Below are 19,532 nucleotides of genomic sequence, written 5' to 3'. Positions count from 1 at the left end.
ACAGATACAGCTTCATGCCATTCCATTGGGTCCTAGCCCTCAGATACTTTTTTTGTGCTAGCATGGGTTGAGTAGTTCTACTGGACCATGACTAAAATAAGCATTTTAACAGGAAAGAAAAAAAAATATGAATTTTAATAACCTTTGAAAGAATAAAGTTAAACTTGTAATTTCAAATTTCTTTAAATATCCAAGAAGGTATCTAAATAGGAAGGTATCTAAACACAACTGGAAATGTCTTAATTATTTTGCTAGAAAAAACTGTGTTATTATATGAAAAATTATGATAGAATAACTAAAAGACAGCCCACATTAGCTGTGATTCAGAGGGTCAGTGGACAGGAAGAAGTCAACAATATCAGAAAGCTGCAAAACAAATTAAGTCTCAGAAAAAATCTGTTATCTGTAACTAATAAAATTAGCTATTAAATACTACTCAAAATATCATTACTTTTCAACATTTCTTACCCCAAGCTAGTAAGGTAGAATTTAATTCCTAAACTACAAGATTATGGCACTGAGACTTGATTAAAAGTATTTCTCAAATTTAAAATATGCACTCCAATATTTAAAGCACCTAAGAGAAGAACAGAGAAAACTTGATGCTAGCTAAACTGTTTCTAAACAATAGTTCTAAACATCTAAACAGATTATTATGTTCAGTGCTTCATTTCAGCCTTTACCTCCTTTTGCTTTTTAATAATAACAGAAAATTCTGTGTAGGGGATCCTTGGATTTAGTTCACATCCCATTAATGTGGCACCTTCATAATCCTTGATGTAGCCAACATATTTTGCTTTTGGTACTTTAATATCTTTGGAGAAACCCTAAAGAAGAAATAAACTTAAGTTATTATTATGCCATTTTCTTTTTTTTCTTTCTTTCTTTTTTTTTTTTTAATTAGAAAGCTATGATGATTTAGAACTAAATTCATCATAACGTTAAAATAAAATACAGATAATACAATGGAAAGAGTTACAGGTCAAGGCTCACAGTGCTGCAAACACCTTCTTATGGAAGTTACTTTATACAAGAACAGTTAATTGCTTATATATATACACATATATATAAGAAGAAGAGGGAGGTATGGGAGATAAAGAGATGGAGGAAAAGATTTTTACTGCAGACACATTTTCAAAAGTTTGGCATTTTAATATTAAAGTATGACAGTCCTGTAAGTCATTAAGCAAGAAAAGTCAGTGTTGAAGTCAATGAAACCTTTGTCCAAAGATTACAGTAACTTCAGAGTGTCAGACAAAAATATAAAAAAGTATATAATGTGTATATATATATATATATATAATTTTAACTTTTCACTTTCACCATTTCAAATGGAAAAAAACAACATATCCTATTAAAAATTCCAAAGTTACATTATAGTCTTCATACAATTCTAAGTTGAAAGGATAAGAAACTGACAAGTGTTAATCAAGACACTAAAATACAGGGTAAGACTCACTTTTATTCTTCTGTTGCAGTGATATCTATGAAACCTTCATTCATAATAATAATAACAATAATGATAATATAACAATAATGATAATAATATAACAATCATAATAATAAACAGGAACACAAACAGGATTTCTGCCTCACCATTTATAATCAGAGGCTTCTGACTTACTCAGAGACTATGCAACTTCAAATTTCTGAAGGTACATTTCAGAAGTGAAAAGGAGTCTGTCTGCACAGGTATGATAATAGAATTACAAACTCAACCTTTAATTTATGTTGAATGTGTAAAGAATGAATTGTACCAGTTTTGTGAATAGAATCATAGAATTGCTCAGACTGGAAGGGACTTGTGGAGGTCATCTAGCCCCGTTCCTGGTCAGAGCAGGTCTCATCAGATTTGCTCGCTCAGGTCTGTGTTCAGTTTTGAAAACTTCCCAAGAATGGAAGTTCCACAACCTCTCTAGGCAGCATTTTCCATTTCACCATCCTCATGGTATAAAAGGTAAGGATAAAAATCCTTATTTCTAGTTGGAATTTCCCACGATCCATCTTGTGTCTGTTGCCTCTAGTCCTATTGCTGTAAGATTTTCTCTCTGAGAAAAATCTTACTCCAACTTTGCTTTATCCTCTGACTAGATAGTTGATGCTTAGTTATCTATCAAAACTATTTGACAGATTAGACATCACAATCTTTCTTGCACATCATGAACATCTTGAACATCATGCTTCGTTTCAGCAGAAGCAGCTATGAGCATGAGTTCAGGTAAATCCTAGTTTGTTGAGAGTATGTATGGTCCTTCTTTATACTTCTAGAATCAGTGAAGAAAGTGAATGAAGTCCAGAAGCAGCTAATCTGTATCTGACTGTTTTTAAGACTTGACAAATGGTAGGCTACATCATGTAGTGATATAATACTCTTATATTCGGATGATTCCTTCAAATTAAAGTGCATTAAATACCAATATCATTATAAAAAATGAACACAAAGTACATTTTACAGATTTAAAATATACATTTAAAACCACACTATGCATTTTTAATCAACTACTTTACTATATCTATTTGTTCAGTTCAATCACTGATAGATGTTGACTTCTTGTGCCAAGTAATTTCTTAGATCGACTTACTTGTTTTTTGAAGTAGCCAATAGCATATTCATCTGCATATGTGAGGAAGTTGAGGATGTTATGTTTGATGTGGTACTCCTTCAGATGGTTCATTAAGTGAGTTCCATAACCCTATGTGAAACATATGAGCAAAAAGCCATTATGAAACCTTTGAAGACTGCACATATTAGAAAGCGTGGACCAAGAGTTATTACAGACTGGTTTTCAAAATGCAGTACTTCCTCTAGATCCTGTTTTAAAGATTTCATCATAAGTAACATGGTAAGCTATACTCAAGATCAAACTGTTTTCAGTCTTGTAAACGTATCTTTGTGACCCAACAAGGAACAAAATATCACAGCTTCTACTGCCTGATTCACTTTTAATATAAGAGAGACCAAAACCTAGACGCTCTCTAGGGGTAAAGTGTGCATCTAAAGCAATACGTTGTCCTGGGAGGTACAACTCAAGGTGCATAATTTTTTTCTTAGTTAGTTATCATCTACTAATAGACGTATTTCACCAATAACAAGACTGTGTATGTTGTAATAACAAGGCATTCTTTCTTTGCCACATCACTTCAAATTTGCAAAGCAGTGGGACTGTCAGAATGGCTCCTTTTAGGGGAACCCATTCTGACATGAGGCCTCTATTTTTCTGAGTTCTGTGCACCTGCAGAAAAAGCTTCTGCCTCAAAGATTTCATCATCTGATTGGATCATAGGGTATAAAATGAAATTGTGAAAAAGTTATTACCATAATAAGCAGCAGAAAATTACTGAGTCCCCAATCAAATAAATAGCTATGCCTTCTGACTGTACACAAGAATAACTTCCGTTTTCATTCAACCCAAAGTAAACAAAAGGTTCCTTTTATTCACAGTTCCAAGTAAGCTATAGTCTTGCCCTTCTGTTGTGTGTTAAGAAATGTAAAACAGACAGGAAAATGCATAAAAATGTGTTGTTCTTGCATATATTCAAATTTTAACATCATGGAGAATGACTGGATATTTATACAAATATACATGGAATGTTTTGGTGTACTCCGTTCTTGAAGAAATTTTTATTTCTGTATGTAAAACAGGAAAAATAAATTAGAAAATACATGCTTCCAAATAATAATTTAATAGCCTCAAACATGGAAACCGCCAGATAAAAGCAAGTTAGTTAAATGCTGAAGATCAGTACAAAAATTTCATAATGACATGTTCTTGAAAAGCTTAACTCTTGGTACAAAATTAGTGCGTTAATCCAGGTAGTGTCTGGAAGGTGTGGTATTCAGACCTCATATTCAAAATGAAGCCTCGTGTGTGTAAAAATAAGTTCTTCTGAATTTGAGGAAGTTCTTACAGTCATATGCTCATTTGTTAAAGTGGCAGACATCATGCATCAAATACAAAGAGGTGTTTTGATGACTGACGACATGTTAAATGGCATAGCATTTCTTAGAACTCAGAAGTGCTCAAGACAATGAAGAGGCTTTCTAATTGCAAATTTGAGAACTCAAAGAGGACGAAGTCTGAATGAAAAAAATTAATGAAAAATGTTTTCCTTAAATGCAAGTACCTGAACCATCCAAGCATTTCACTTCCCTTCTCATCAACAGTATGAAAGGAACAGTGTATGAGACTGACATTTTATTTACACCTGAGCCATTGCAATTTATTTCAATAATTCTAAGACAGCTAAGCTCTAACAGCAAACGTCATATTTTTACCTCTAAGAAATTCCAGCAATTACAATGACAATTAACTCAAATATTTTCAGCTGATCTATTATTTCCACAGCCTTCCCAGGATTTATTCATTCTCACAAATGCTTGCCAAAAATCTAAGAATTCTAAAGGGAAACTAAGTCAGGTACAGTAAAATTTAAAACAATTTTATAACATAATATCAGACTTTCTCAAAACCAATTTGACTTTTAATGATCACATATAAAGCAAAACTTTATCTGTATTTCTTGCTCCAGACTCAAAATAAATTGAGTTTATTTTTCCCAAGAGTTTGCAGTGACACCCATGGATGAACACTTTTATTTGTTTTGTTGTTCTTTCCTGTTTTCTGCTGGTGGGGGTTGTCTTGCTCAGGAAGGAATGTAGGAAGGCCAATTCAGAAGTAATCAACTGAACTTCACAAACGATGAGGCACCCAAAAGGTAACAGAAGAAATTGTGCATTATGTGTGCATCTGCAACCTAGTCAGGCGCTCTGAGGATTCAGAATATAATGGAACAAAAAATCTGATAAGTTAGCCCTTGAGAATCAAAATATAGCTTTGGCAGCTTAACTTGTGTAGCATGTTTAGTTGTTTAAATTTAATGAAAATACCTTTTACAAATTATTTAAGCATTGAATAAACACACCTAAAGCAAGATCTGTTATTGTTCATATTTGCTAAAACACTTCAAATATTTTTATGACAGGTGACTGCTATGTACATGGGAATGTTCCTTTCTAACACTAGGGTTGTATAAAATCATATATAACCCAAGAACTAAAAGTTGTCACAGGCTTGCACAGTTTCCCCCTTTTCAAGTGCTACAAACTAAATTAATCCACATCTCAGCTGTAACAGTTTCAACTGAAAAACATGTAGCTACAGCACCATCTAAAGGCAAAATCCTCAATTAGATACTTACAGTAGATCTACCTGTAGCCCTAGGGAAAGGGAGTTTAATCTCTTATATATTTATAGTGTTCTACATTCTTTCAACGTAACAGCAAATGCTCAGCTCTGAGAATATTTTGTAAAATTGACTCAAAAAAGGGCCTACAGAATAGTGTGGTTTTATTTTGAGATGCATAACTATACCTAATTTCTTTGATATATCACATTTTCATTGAAGTTGTGTAACAGAACAAAGTGACTGAACATAAATTACAACCACATACAAACCGTACTTATTTCAGCCAACCATAAGTGTTATTCTACACTGAGAGACAATTGCTGAAGACAAAGGAGTGAATAATTTTTCTCCCATTCTTGGACTAACACTATTTCTGTTTTGAGGAAGATTTTATTTGTATTATTTCTTAGCAAATAATCCTACTATTATTGTAATGATTCTAAATCTGCGTGTTGGTTTAGGTTTTCCATAGTATATTCAAAATCACTATATCTTTCAAATCCTACTTCTGTTTGGTAGCTCAGTATATCCAATGTGACTAGCAAAATTCAGAGAATATGCAGTGGTGAATGGAACTCAAATGTATTTAATAAACTGTAGTGGAGAGTTATTATTACCTTAACTTGTTCATTGGAAGTCACAGCACAGAAAACGATCTCTGTAAATCCTTGGGAGGGGAACATTCGGAAGCAGATACCACCAATAACACGACCATCTTTTATTAATGCAAGGGTCTTGTGTTTCCTGAGCAGACAAAAATAACAGTCTCTTTAATTCATGTCCATAGTACATCATGTGCCATTACACTCCTTTTTTTTCAGACACTTGATTCACTTCTTTCCATGATGATACTGTAATTGTATATGCCACCTTTAGGTTAGCTGTTTGTATCTAAAAAAGAATTTCTATTTTAATATCACACTTTGAATTTACCATAAAATTAATCATTCATGTAGCAAGGTCCCCTAGCCTTGCCAAGTACTGCTAGGTACTAGGATAATGCCAATAAATATGAGTTGCATTGCTTTCATTGACTCTATTCCTGACAGTTGTGCCATTGAGCTGTTCTCAGGATGATTTTTAGCCTGACTAAATTAGAAATTAATGGAGTTACAGGACAGTAAGTCCTTTCTAAGGGATTCTTGTTTCCTTGCATGAAGTCTGTATAGCCAAGCTATCAGTTTCTAACACAGCTAATCAAGCAAGAAATTATATTTCATTTTTCTAATCACCCATTCCTAGTGGAATCAAGACCAGAATAAATATCCATTTCTGTTGCACTTACACTTACTACCAGGAAAGATACAACATGCAATCTGAACTCTTATGTCAAGGGTCAAGAATTTTAGTGTCATCTTTAAGGTCTGGAAAGATTTACATGGCACCTGTTATCTAGCTTATTCAAGACACAGTACATGGTATCATATAAATTATATAATCAATACAGCAAATTTAGAGAAGACATCTTGGGGGGGGGGGATGTTGGCAGCAAAAAACGGTAGTCTAAAAAGTAGTTATATTTTCAACATTATGCCACTGTTGAAGTAGATTCTATACACTGTAGACATTCTTTTTGTACTTATTTAGTGCTTTTTATCTGTGGAATGAAAGCAGCAATATAGTGGCTTGTGCTTTTAATTTAGTTTCTTCCTGTTTTAATTTTTATGTAGTAAGATTCAGTAAGGATGGCCACTTTAGAAATAAGAACAAAGGCAATAGTAAGTACACTAACAACTGATAATAAAATATAATTATTATAATATATAATAGTATAATAGTATGTAACAAAATATATAATAAGTAATAAATAAGAAGATACAGTAATAAATGCAGTAATTAAGTAATTAGAAGTAACTAATAAATAATAGGTAATAAATAATAAGCACATTAAATTGGGAAGAGAACTGCTGGACTCCACTACCTCCTACCTGATGCAGGTTTGTGTGTACCCACTATTTAGTGTAGGTCTCCAACATGTGTCCCTGAACATCTTGGAAGATAATGGGTTTCCAAGGTGTCCAGGCTATGTGCTTTGCTTCCTTTGGGTCAACTGTTCAGCAAAGGCACATATGGATATTGCTAAAGCAAGAAAATGCCCTCTTTCTCAAGCACAGACTGCTCTCCAGACATATCTGTACTGAAGAGCACTTTAATTGCCAGTAGTTCATCTCAGCCTATGGAAAGAGTCTTTCCCAATAAAAGAGATAGAGAAACATGGGGGAAGGTCATGGCTCAACAACACTACTTCACAATTTGTCTTGATATTTAGTTATTGGGAAACCTGTCATCTTCGACCAGTTGTCTCTGCTCAAGATCCCAGTGCTAATAAGATTCCTAAACTAAGATCCCAGTGCTGTCTCTGCCTCACAGCTGAGCAACACTTACCCCAACATAGGAGAGGGGAAAAGATTGGTGCTGGCCCTCACAAGGACTATGCTGTTTCTGTCTGAAGAGCCCAGAAGGCCCTTCTGTGCTTGGAGACTGAAGTCCTGGCCAACAGTCCCCAGCACTAGGCTTCAAGGACTGCATGGAGCCTGCAGCAGCATTTTGTTGGCATTGAGAGAGTAATGCAGAGGGAAATGCTATCAAGCCTAAAAGTAGAGAAAATGGTTCCAGAAATGTTTTCATAACTGCTGCAGCTACAATATTGGGCACAGAGAGAGCAGCTGATATCACTGGTGGCTGGCTCTACCACCAACCAGGCTGGGCAGCTGGCTGAGATCAGCTCAGGCAGAGCTCCTCTTGAGGTGTCTGCCGACATACAACAATGAGCCTACAGGCATGCTCCGGTGCAAAGTGCTGCAGTCAGCACAGCAGGCACTTTAGCTATTGTTGGACATGGATAACTCACACTCAGAAATCTTGAGAAAACAAACTGGCTGGGAGTAAGTAGTCGTAGGCTCTCCAAGAAACACAATAGTGAAAAAGTGGATACTTGTGAAGAGAAGATGAAGTAAACAGCAGGGCAAGAAAGATCCTCAGTGTGTTGAGCAAAAAGAAGAGGATTGATACCTGACAGTCCTGAGACTACAAACGGTTAAAATCAATAGCAAAAGGATGTTGTAAACAGCAGAAAGAAAAAAAAAAAAAAAAAAAACACGAGGCAAATCTTCCCATTCCTGCTTGAGCACAATTCATCAGGACACTGGGGTGGGTGAAGGACCACATGCAACCTGTGGATACTGCTACAGCCAATGCATCTCTTTTCAAGTGCCTGTGGTGTAGAGCTGTACCCAAAGCAAGACGGGAAGCTTGCACTAATAGAAAAGCAAACCACTTTTGTGAGAAGTGATTCTAATCTTTCTCCCATGTTGACATAAATGATGTTTTTCATAAATCCCTTAAATTCTTCTCATTGAAAAGCCTTCAATCTCTCTGTCATTTGGTTCACAATCTCGAAAGACAGAGGATGGAGAGTCTGGCAAATTAGTATGGACTCAGAAACCACTAATGAACACCATAATTATTTTCTGACTTTCAGTTCTAACGTTCATAAGCACAACACATGTAGGAGTCCACTTTCCATGACACACCGCTTGTCATTAATACAGCCACCAAAATGGTATTTAGGGATCAACTAGATTGGCCATTTATGGTGGCTTGAAGAGGTGGGAAAAATGTAATAGGGCAAGAGATCCACATCACCTAGACTGGCCTGTTCCTACATTGCTGCCTGCAACAAACACTGTGCTCTCTCCATCTCACCCACAAAACTCCTCTCCAGTGCTACTCACGGATCAAAGACCAAGCGCGTGATGTACTCCTTCGGCATTCGAGGCAGCTGATGGGAAAATACATTCTGCAAACCAACCAGCCACATCATGATCTTCTTGTTTGGCTTCTGGTTCAGGGAGTTCCCAACCACGTGGAACTCTATCACTCCCCTGCGCTCCTCCAGTCTCGCTGCCTCATCCCGGGCCGAATGTGCTGAGAGGAAGTTGGTCTATACGACATGAAAGAGGAACACAATCACATTTTGTAGATTTCACATCCTCTCGTGGACCAGCCTTAAGGAACAAACAAAGCCCCTCTTTTCCCAAGCCATCTTTTTACAAAAATAGAGCTGCCAACGAGTACTTTTTCTTTTCCTTTTTTTTTAGCAGCAGAAGTAACACCACCAAATAAGTGTGATATAAAGTCTTCACTACAGTATACAAAGGCTTATTTAAGCTTCTTTTCAAGATTATGTAGCAAAAGTGATGGTTATATCTCAACAAGTTCCAAAACTTGATGGGGGAGAGAACTCATCTAGTTGAAGCCTATGCTACTATGTCTTCACATTTTCTTTAGCCTAGTTAGCTTGGACAGAAGTAGTAATGGACTTGCCTACACATATTGCAAATCACAGATTTTAACAGCAGTGCAGGCACAGTATTACCTTTTCATTTTAGCAGAGCTTTCCACTACCTACACCACTGTCATAAGAACAACAACAACAAAAAGGAACATTTTCATTCCTACTGATCTTGTTGTAACATATTTGGCAATTACATATGTATATTTGCATGGAGATTAGATTCATACAGACAATTTATTTAACATTTTTTTCAAGATCCTTTTAGAATGCCAAAACATCTCCGCATGCACATACTGTTTACTTTTTAGAGCAAAGTTTGTCTGCTGGGTTTCTAGTCACTGCCAGTCTCAACATCCAGACTGGCATAGCACTTGTAAATATGCAGAGCCATAAGTCACGGTATATAGTTTGAGCAAGAAATGTAGGTGGATCCAAATCTTCATCACACTCTAGCTAAACCTTGGCAAATAAGAGCTGCTGGCAAAACAGTCTGGCGAAGGGAACAGAAGGAGGAAAAGCCTGCCAAAAAAAAAAAAAAAAAAAAAAAAAAGCAAGCAATTCTGTACATGGCGCAATTCTGTTTTTCTCTTCCAGCAGAAAAAAAGAGCAACTGTGGAAGAAAGAGCAAAGAACTGTTTCACTTGGCTCTCCCACACTAAACAGCAGATTTAAATTGGTGTCTTTCATTCTTCTGCAAGATTTGAACCTAACTTACCTTGTCTGATGAGCTACATCTATGATTAACAACAAAAAGCATATTCTAGAATTGTCCTGCAACAAAAATACCTTACAGAATAAACTGGGATCAGCTTGCTCATTATCACTAGTTTCCAAGTCTCTTTAAAAACAGTGACAAAGCATTACAAAAATGTAGAATTATTCTTCATGTTAACGATACATTTCATCAATACTTCTTTCTTACCTAAACATATCCTCTCAAAGTCTGTATTTTTCTTACTGACACCATGGTAAGTTTTGTGGACTTTTAGCTTTTCATGTTTTATTCACATTGAACGTTTATTAAAGAAAGACCATTTACAGACAGACCAGATCTCTGCATTCCTCACCTCTGGCCCAAGCATTGCTGCTGGATCTGTAATTGTTGACATGACTTCATTGATTAACTCAATAGGAATATCTCCTACAATTCTTGGTCTTTTTGAATCCTCCAGAGAATAAGGTTCATTATTTTTTCTTTTTTCCCCTATAAAACAAAACCAGGACAAATTAGAAATGACCAAACTGTCACAGACAGCTTAATCATTGTGTTCGTGAAACCAGCAATGAGAAAGCAGAGCACAACTGTGGACCAGTTTAGATGTTCTCAGATATAAGTAGAAGGTTAATTGCTTTCCTAATTAATTGTTTTCTGATAAGGAGCTAGGATTTACAGTTCTTTTTTATGGGTAGGAGAGAAATTTGCATCTTAAATACTAATATGCCAGGAAGTCTGCTAGTACGTATCTGCAGAACACCTGAACAGCATCGGGTGTTCAAAGTCTTAAACAAGGCAAGCATCATGGGTGAAGAAGTACTGGGCTAAGCAATACATAAGTTATTTCAGACTCCATTTCTTTGTTGTGATGAATGCTGGCACAAGATCAATGTTACTGCTGCACACACAATACAGAAAGCCTTTGCCTTTCCATCAAACTGCCCTATATTAATAAAGTGTCATCCTTCTACTGTTACCTTGAGCGTTATAATATATAACTAGCTACTGATAACACTTTGAACTCCACACATGCATAACATAGTCTATCAGGCAAAATTAGCATTGGAAGATCATGGATCAATACATAATACAGCACGTACTTTCAGATAATACAAAATCCCATTTTGTGATTCACTGGAATTAAATATCCATTATAAGGGTTTTTTTCATCATTTTTGTAAAACAAGCAGCATATACAGTCTGACATGTCATACATGTTTGACTTAGAAAATCCATATGAAGTTTCCAAATCAAAATATACTGTGTTAATTATTAACTGCACTACAAACTGCAAACCAACATGTAATATAGCAAAAGCAACTAACTAAACAAATTTGTGAAAAAACATCCACCAAGGAATAATTAATACAATAATACTGAAAAAGACATCTACTAGCTCAAGATTTACCCAAGCAGCAGACCATCAAGTATTAGAAAAGCAAGCAAACAGGAGTATCACTTTACAAGGTTACCTTTTTCCTCATTTTTTTCCCCTAAAGATCTGCTACTGGTCCTTGTCAGAGCCAGAACACATAATTTTGAGTTTGTGAACAGCACTTCATGAGCTATTTTGTAGTTTTCTCCTAAGCAAAATCCAAAATAATGTTGAGATCTCCTTTCTGAAACAGCCAGATAATTTAGGGCCCACTATTTTTCAGATATTGTACAGACTGTTTTGCAACAGGTATAGTGCTTTAAGTCCATGAGGATCAGGTTTTTCACTCCCCTTTTCACTTTCAAGCAGTATTTTCTTAGTGATATAATTTTATCGTTAACCGCCTTTCATTGTGGAAACTTTAATTCCTATAATTTCCTACTTTTTAAACAATTATTCCTTTGAATGAACTTCTCTTAATTTTCCTAACAGATTAATTTATTGTCTCAAATCAGATTATCAGATTTATTTATTTTAAGTAATTCATCAAAAGCTTTCTGGAAATCCAGGTACACAGGGTCATTCAAAACACTTTCCAAATGCTCACCAATTCCTTCACAGATACGTACAATTCGTGAGTTCTGCAAAATGCATACTGAATTTCCACATCATATTACTCACATATTATCATCTCTTCTATCTGTTTGAAATAGGAGTTTTACAATTTACAGTTTCCTGCATTCTCTTGGAAGGTCTTTAGAAAAACAATTTTGCATCTGTGGTGTTTCAATTCTGTAGTACTGAGGGCAAATCAAATGACCGTTCAGCTGCACAATTTAATTAGTTTGCTAATTGCATATTTCATTTCACAAAATGAAAATTATATGTATATATAAATATATTATTCTTTTTCAGGTGACTACTTACTGCTCATTTTACTGATCTGTAATAGAAAAATCTTCTCATTCCCACTTTTAAGGCCATTTCCCAACTTGTCCTTCAGAAAGGAAGCTGCAGTTCAGGAGCCTCTTTAAGTTCCTCTGTAGCAAACACGGAGGCTAACAATTCATTTAGCTTCTTCAGCTTCCTTAAGGACTTACTTTACATGAGCTCACGATCATCCCTCTGACCTACAAACTCTTGACAGGCTCATTAATCCTGAGGTGTTTGAAAAAGGAGAATTTATGCATTCATCATCTTTTATTTTTTTTCCCCCCTCAGAAAAATTTTTCTAATCTGACCTCATTCAGGTCTTGTGTTTAACCTTGTGTGTGTGTGTTCTTTATTTTAGCACTCATTTGCTATTTCAGTACCTTGAAAGATCAAAGAAAAGAAAGAAACAAACAAATAAATAAATAATGAAAAAGCAGTGGCCCCTTCTACTCTGCTTTTTCTGTTTAAATAAAACCTTTCTTAATGGGTTGTAATACACGTACTCCAAGTAAAGCCAAGTATTTTCAACAACCTCCGTCACCTATAGAACTCTTCTAATTTTGAATAGAATTTAAACATACAGATTGTTGTTGTTGTTTGTTTTCCAAATACAATTGCAATTTCTACTAGTTAAACATTACCATAGTGGAGAAAAACTTTGTGTGTCTGCATGTATGTGTCTTTTAGTAATAACACCTCAAGTTCACTATTGCAGGATGGTCATCATCTACTACAACTATTGATAACATCAGTGAAAGAAAAAAAGCGAGTCTCCCTCTTCATTACCTAGGTTTGGGTCAAGGACAGAAGAAACTTTGCAAGCAGGACTCATGTTTCCACTGTTGGGTTGCTCCAGAGATGAAGGACTTGCACTGTACGAAACAGATCTTGCAACAGGAGGAGGATTAATAACTGCAATGGTATAAAAGACACAAACATATGCACACACAAATAAAAAAATAAATCAGGACATCAGGACATAAATTCATTATGGTGCTGACCAAATGACTGTCATGATGCCAGACCCAGCTTCACAGTGACCTACCTGCAAAATAACACTAGCAACATGCAACAGACCAATGACACTGGTGGGCAAGCAGAGGCATTAGAACTTTACCTCAACATATTTTTCTAAACTTCTCCTTAATGAGGAACTGTATCAATGCTGGATGACAGCATTAGTTTTACTTCACTGCAAATATCAGGCTTTATTATTCCGCAGTGCTGAGCACGAGTTAAGAAAACAAGCTTCCTTCACATACCTGCCAAGGCTGCTGGCATTCAGCCTCATGAAAAGGCTTTTTGTAGGGGTCTATTGAAAAGTAAAAACTCATCATTCAACTTCAGCTGTCCACTCTAACAGCATTCAAAGGCTGGTTGGACAAATCAAACTCAGTGAAGGGAGAACTTGTTGCACCAGTTTAGAGAATGAAACCACTCTTTCAGAAAGCCACAGACTAACCTCTCTCTAAATGAAATATAAAAATAAAAAATACCACAGCCAACAACAAAAAAAAAGCATCCGTGTCAAATCACTCAACGTTCATCTGTGTCAGGATTTTTGGCAGAAAAGCCAACAAGGGAGGGGGAAGGGGGAATGAGGTGCCAGCTCATAGTCTGGACACCTGCAGTCTCTCTCTCTGCATGCCTTTATCCTGGTGTCATCACCAGCAACAGCTCTTTTGTGCCATATTCATGCCAAGAATCCAGTGCTTAAGAGGTGCAAATTAAAACGAAGCACTGTAGAAATGTACATGACAGAATGAACTCTGAGAGCAAGACGGTTTTAGGTTTGTAATGAACTTGTGCCTAAGGCATAATTCTCCAGTTCATGAAGCAAACTAGGAATTTCTGACCAGAAAAAAATAAAAATAAAAATCTGCCTCTGTCACAGTGGAATTTTCCCTATTACTCTCAGAAATTCATTATCAGATTCTGATAACACGATGGTCTCATCAACTGATAATCAGCAATGGTTACAAAATACTTACTGAATTAAATAACTCCAGTCTTCACTTCCTAAAAAAACTGAAAATTCAAATCAACCCCTAAACTGCATAAACAGATTTTAAATAGTGTTGAGCAGAAAGGAGTGGGAGAAGGGGAAAGGGAAAGAAAACTGTCTATGTCTTCCTGCAATTTTAAGGGACCTCTGAGGCACCCTAACAGAAAATAAGTGCATAAAGCTGCAGAACAGCTGATTGGCCACATTAAAATAAAACAAAGCAAGGAAAAGCTATACAAAACCCTGAAAATCATGGGTATATGTGCAAAGGCAATGGGACATCTGATGCAGAAGGTAAGATATTGCTAAGGAGCCAGAGGACTGGTGCAGGGTCCTCATGCAAGCGGACAGCTGTCCTGCAGCCATTTACCCACAGACCATTCATACTCACTCATCATGAGAGCACTTCTGCCACTTGCATACCCAGGAGATAATGCCTCAGCAGCCAGCCTGCTCCACAGGCACCTTGGACTAGCCAGATTCCATCATCAGGATGGGATATTTATATGAAGAAGCACGAGAGAGTCAAACACCTGTGCTTACTTGAGGCAGACTGATTTTGGTATAGCCTGCTATTGATAAAACTGCATATCTAATTATGACTCTTTAGAATTCATCGCTTGCACGAGTATATTGTACTTTATACCAGGTGCTGCCTGATCCCATCACTAAATGCATCTTACCTGTCTGGATTCCCAGTTGGCCAGTTCTAGAAGTAGACACAATGAAATCCTGATCCCAAATAGGCGAATTTGGGCTATATACTTCTTCTTCCAGCATTGACAGAAACCTAGGCACAAAAACAGACAAAATATTAAGTTAATAGGAGCATTCAAAACACGTTACTTTTCAGAATAAGCATTTGCAACTTTTTAAAATTAAAAGTATTTAATGATTCTGTAAGAAAATATTGGCCAACTCCTTTAAACCACACACACAGTCACAAACCATAACAGACATTAAGTATCTTAATCCATCAGAGAGATTTTACCTATGAAAATTTATGTTTAATTATAAACAATATGCATATAATTTGAAAATGCAGAATGAAACAGGAGGAAACTATTTTTCCAGAACAAAATTAAGCACTAATAAAAAAATAAGTAGATAGATTCTAAGATACTGATGTTATACAGTGATGACAAACTATGCCTAGCTTGATAAACTGGTGTTTCGCAGAAGCACTTACCTCCTGCCTCATACAGATTTATAAAAATCCCAGTGTTAATTACTAACAATGCTTTTAGGAAGACATTTCCATTTCTCTAAGTGTGTTACTGAAACATTTAATTGCACGTTTGTGCTTTCATAACAGTATTTTTGATCTTAATTCAGTATGCTTATAGAAATGATGCAACTTCAAACCTCTCTCAGTACTACTGCAAGAGAAAAAATTCCACAGAGCAGAGTACCCAGCAATCCTGCCTTCACGTAGCTGATACATCAATTCCCTTTCTGAAGCACGATAGCCACTTATCCTATCTTGCACAAAATGGTTTTCAAACCAGAAGTTTACCTGACACTTTTTTACTCTCTGCATATAAAGAAACTGTCCAGCTGAAAGCAACAGAACTGCTGAGTAAGGCTTTCTTGAACAGAGTGAGGATTTTCAGGTTCAAATCCTGCTGATGTGTCTTATATGTAGCACATTTATATCTAAGCACAGCAATATATGGTGCTAGCTGCTATCTATACAGCTGATAATGGCTAAAAAGCTACTTGACCATCCGTGACAGAGCAGAAGCACAAATTACACTTCAGCAAAGGTTGCATTTACAAGGAGCACAGCAACTCTGCACTCAGCCCCTGTGTTGACTGTTTCCTAGGCTCATACAGACACAGCCTGCGTGTGCTCACATCAGCATTGTGCCAAAGGGACTCAGAAAACTGCAGTCCTGGAAAGCCTCCTCAGTTAACATTTCTCATTCTTATTTATTGGCTGCTGGTTACCTGCACACTTACAGCTGTGTCATAACACAAGTTCCTAAAAATATTTATTTTGAACCCCAGCTGCTCAACTTTCCAGCAAGCAAGGAAGACACTTTGGAGGTGCTCCATGCTGCATAACATCAGCCATCGGAGAGACAAATGCTTGAGATAAGTACAGCCTGTAAAAAATTTAAAACACTATTTGTGTTTCACACAGGCCATCAGTAAACAGTGTTTTTCTTCCTTCTTTTTCAGAGCTGAATATTAAGAGGAAATAAAGTGAATAATAATGCTGTCCAAATTACTTTTCTAGGCTGCAGAAGGCAGTAGAAATGTAGGGCTGTAAGCACAGCATTCTTCTCCATATATCTTCTCCTTGTACCAATGTGGTGTTAAATCCTTTTTACACCTATTTCAGGGCCAGATCATGAGCTTATTCTCAAATGTACCCAAGCACTCCTGTAACAGTCTAACCCAGAGACAATTTACACTCTTCAGAGCGGTAAAAGGCACTACTAAAAATAGTAGGGGCCAAAAAAAAAAAATGGATCTACCCAGGTTTGGAAAGCTCATGTTGTTTTTCATTCCCCTGAGCACTAAACTTCTTAAGCCCCAGACAGTAGCCTGCACACCATCAGTGTCACCAGCCTGTTGGTATATTCAGCTTCTTTCTTGTAAAAGGAAGGACAGGATTTTCAAATATGGGATGCAGATCCAAGCCAACCTTGGTAGAATAAGGATGATTTTAAAGTGATACATTATTTTATCAGGAAGCATACAATGAATGATCCAGAAACCACCACCCTTAACCACCAGTAAAACTTCTCAAATGGACTAAAAAGCTCATTTGAAACGGACCAAAAAAGGACTAGCAAAGTTGAGCGTGCTTCAGGAAAACTCATTCTCCCACATACACCTAAATCCAATTGTTGTTTAATTATAAGAGATTATCATCAATACTCCAGTACAGGAACAAGTGATCAAGTGATCAATATTAAATTTATGAGTTTAAGATTCACTGATGCAGCTTCACATTGACTACCATCTGCTTTTTTTTTTTTTTTCTTTTAATATTTCATCATTTATCTTTTCATCTCTTCTGAAGGTGGGGTGACTACTTTCTTCCCTGCTACTATCTTGCATTAAACCGAAATGCTTAACTGTAAATAAACTCCAGTGCCACACCCCATTTTTTTTCTGCTCCATCACAAAAACAGAGGCAAGCATGTGTTTTTGGAGAGCTTGACCTATGTTGTTTCCAAGGTCTACAGAAAATAAGGTAAGTGACCAATAATAAATTCTAATACAGTTCAGTCCCCTGGCTAGATGAATAATCCTACTTAAAAAGAAAAGCCCTAGAACAAACTAAAGCAAATTGTTGTGTAAATAAAATACACTAGTTTGAGCTATGGCAGAAAAAAAGCTGCAGTATCTATTTGTTACTGAAAAAAAGAATGAATGATTTTAAGCTGCAGATAAGAAACCTATTCACACTTTTCCATTTCCATGTCAAAGTTGCATGCTAGCAGTTAGCCTTGAACACAGTTAAATTATGACCCCTTACTTTGGGAAATGGGTGAGGATTAGTGTTCGTTTCTCTTGAGGAAGCTTGTCTTTTTCTTGCCTGGCCTGCTCCAGCAGCTGCCGTCTCATTACAGTAAAAACGGAGCGAAGCAACGTCCTACCGAAAACCTGTGTGGTTTCATACCGAGGTAGACTGTCACAGAACTGAGGGACATTGCAATAACAAAGCCACCTGTGAGGGGGAAAAAGACAGATAATTACCACCATCTAACATATGAATTAATAACTTAATGCAATAAAAGCACTACCTACATCATTTATAATGCATCTGAGAGCTATATGAAAGTATCAATCAGTTCCAAATCAAGTCTGGACAGAGTTAAGTGGCATTTATATTGCCTTTTCTTTTTCTTTTTTCTTTTTTTCCTTTTTTATTTAAGAAAAATGACAAGCAAGTCCTTTTAAGTCTCCATATATTCTTTTTGTCTGTGTCCCAGTTTCCACAAAGTGCTTGCGCCAGACAATACACGTATATCACATAAAATTTGTGTTGATGTCAGGGATTCTCTCCATGAGTCATTAATGAAACCTCTTGCATCTCTTGCCTGTGAGTCCAAAGATTTCACCGCTACCCTGTCCCATTTTCCCTTCTTTAAACTTCTACATTTCCCTACATATACACAAAAGAAGTGACATTTCTAACCAGTTCCACCCCAAACCAACTGCACTTGCATCCTGGTCTCCCACCAGCTGGCTTCTTTGCACTAGCCCTGACTCAATGCTCTCATTTACCAGTAACTCTCTCCATAAAGAGTTTTGTATTAAGAAGTACGTATTAAAATATAGCTTGTCATGTTACTGTTCTTGGAAAAAGGGATTATGGTACTGAAAAGGTAATTCAGGAGCACATCCACTATGTAGGTCATGATTTTATAATTTTAATTTTATGATTAAGGTTTCAGTATCCGCGTGTAAGTGAGCAGAGCCAGTTGTATCTGTACCTTTAAGAGAATCAGACCACAACCATTATGAAAACTCCAACAACAAAACCAGAAAAGTCAAGAACTGGATATATGGACATAAATACATTGCGCTGGCTTCTACACTGCTTGTCTCATTCTCTAAAGTACAGCTTCTTGCAAAACCCTCCGCCAAGATCTCATATCTTAGTCAGACTGAGAATAAGTTTGCAAACGTAAGAGATGCAAAAGCGTTGTTAGATAGAGTTGTCCACACGCCTCTGCTCTATGCCCATGGCTGATAAAGCACTCTACTCAAAGCACAAGGACGTGTAAAACTTATAAAGGTACACTAAAATCATCCAGGTTTCAATTCAGTGCAGGAATTCACACTGTGTGCCTTTGGTGTACAGGTTCTACTTGCTCAGCACCCATAGCACTGTCTCTAGTAACAGGGCAGGGAGTGAGCCGAGAGGAAGGAAGAAGCTTAATCTGAGAAGTTGGAACTAGATGGAAAGAGGCATCACTTTTGGTCTGAGAAAGCCTTAGGGACTGTGGACAGGAAGGGTTGAGAAACTGCAGTTAACAAAACGATTAACAACACAAGT

General features: G+C 36.6%; 1 protein-coding gene across 5 annotated transcripts in view; it reads right to left on the bottom strand.

The window, feature by feature from the left end:
* The window catches only part of KAT2B (lysine acetyltransferase 2B), a 46,826-nt gene that overhangs the window by 10,481 nt on the left and 16,813 nt on the right, over nt 1-19,532 (bottom strand). For all 5 annotated transcript variants that reach the window (XM_084509520.1, XM_084509522.1, XM_084509521.1 and 2 more), the window contains exons 6-13: nt 18,006-18,197; nt 15,196-15,302; nt 13,294-13,419; nt 10,552-10,688; nt 8,922-9,130; nt 5,805-5,931; nt 2,583-2,693; nt 684-827 (exon numbers count right to left, since the gene is read on the bottom strand). In XM_084509520.1, the coding sequence (XP_084365646.1) occupies nt 684-827; nt 2,583-2,693; nt 5,805-5,931; nt 8,922-9,130; nt 10,552-10,688; nt 13,294-13,419; nt 15,196-15,302; nt 18,006-18,197 (1,153 nt within the window). The remainder of the gene's footprint in view (nt 1-683; nt 828-2,582; nt 2,694-5,804; nt 5,932-8,921; nt 9,131-10,551; nt 10,689-13,293; nt 13,420-15,195; nt 15,303-18,005; nt 18,198-19,532) is intronic.

The sequence above is a fragment of the Aythya ferina genome (genome assembly GCF_964211825.1).
Source record: "Aythya ferina genome assembly, chromosome: 2".
In the NCBI taxonomy this organism is placed as follows: Eukaryota; Metazoa; Chordata; class Aves; order Anseriformes; family Anatidae; genus Aythya; species Aythya ferina.
Note: the sequence above shows the minus strand (reverse complement) of the source record. Positions and strands in the feature narration are given on the sequence as shown.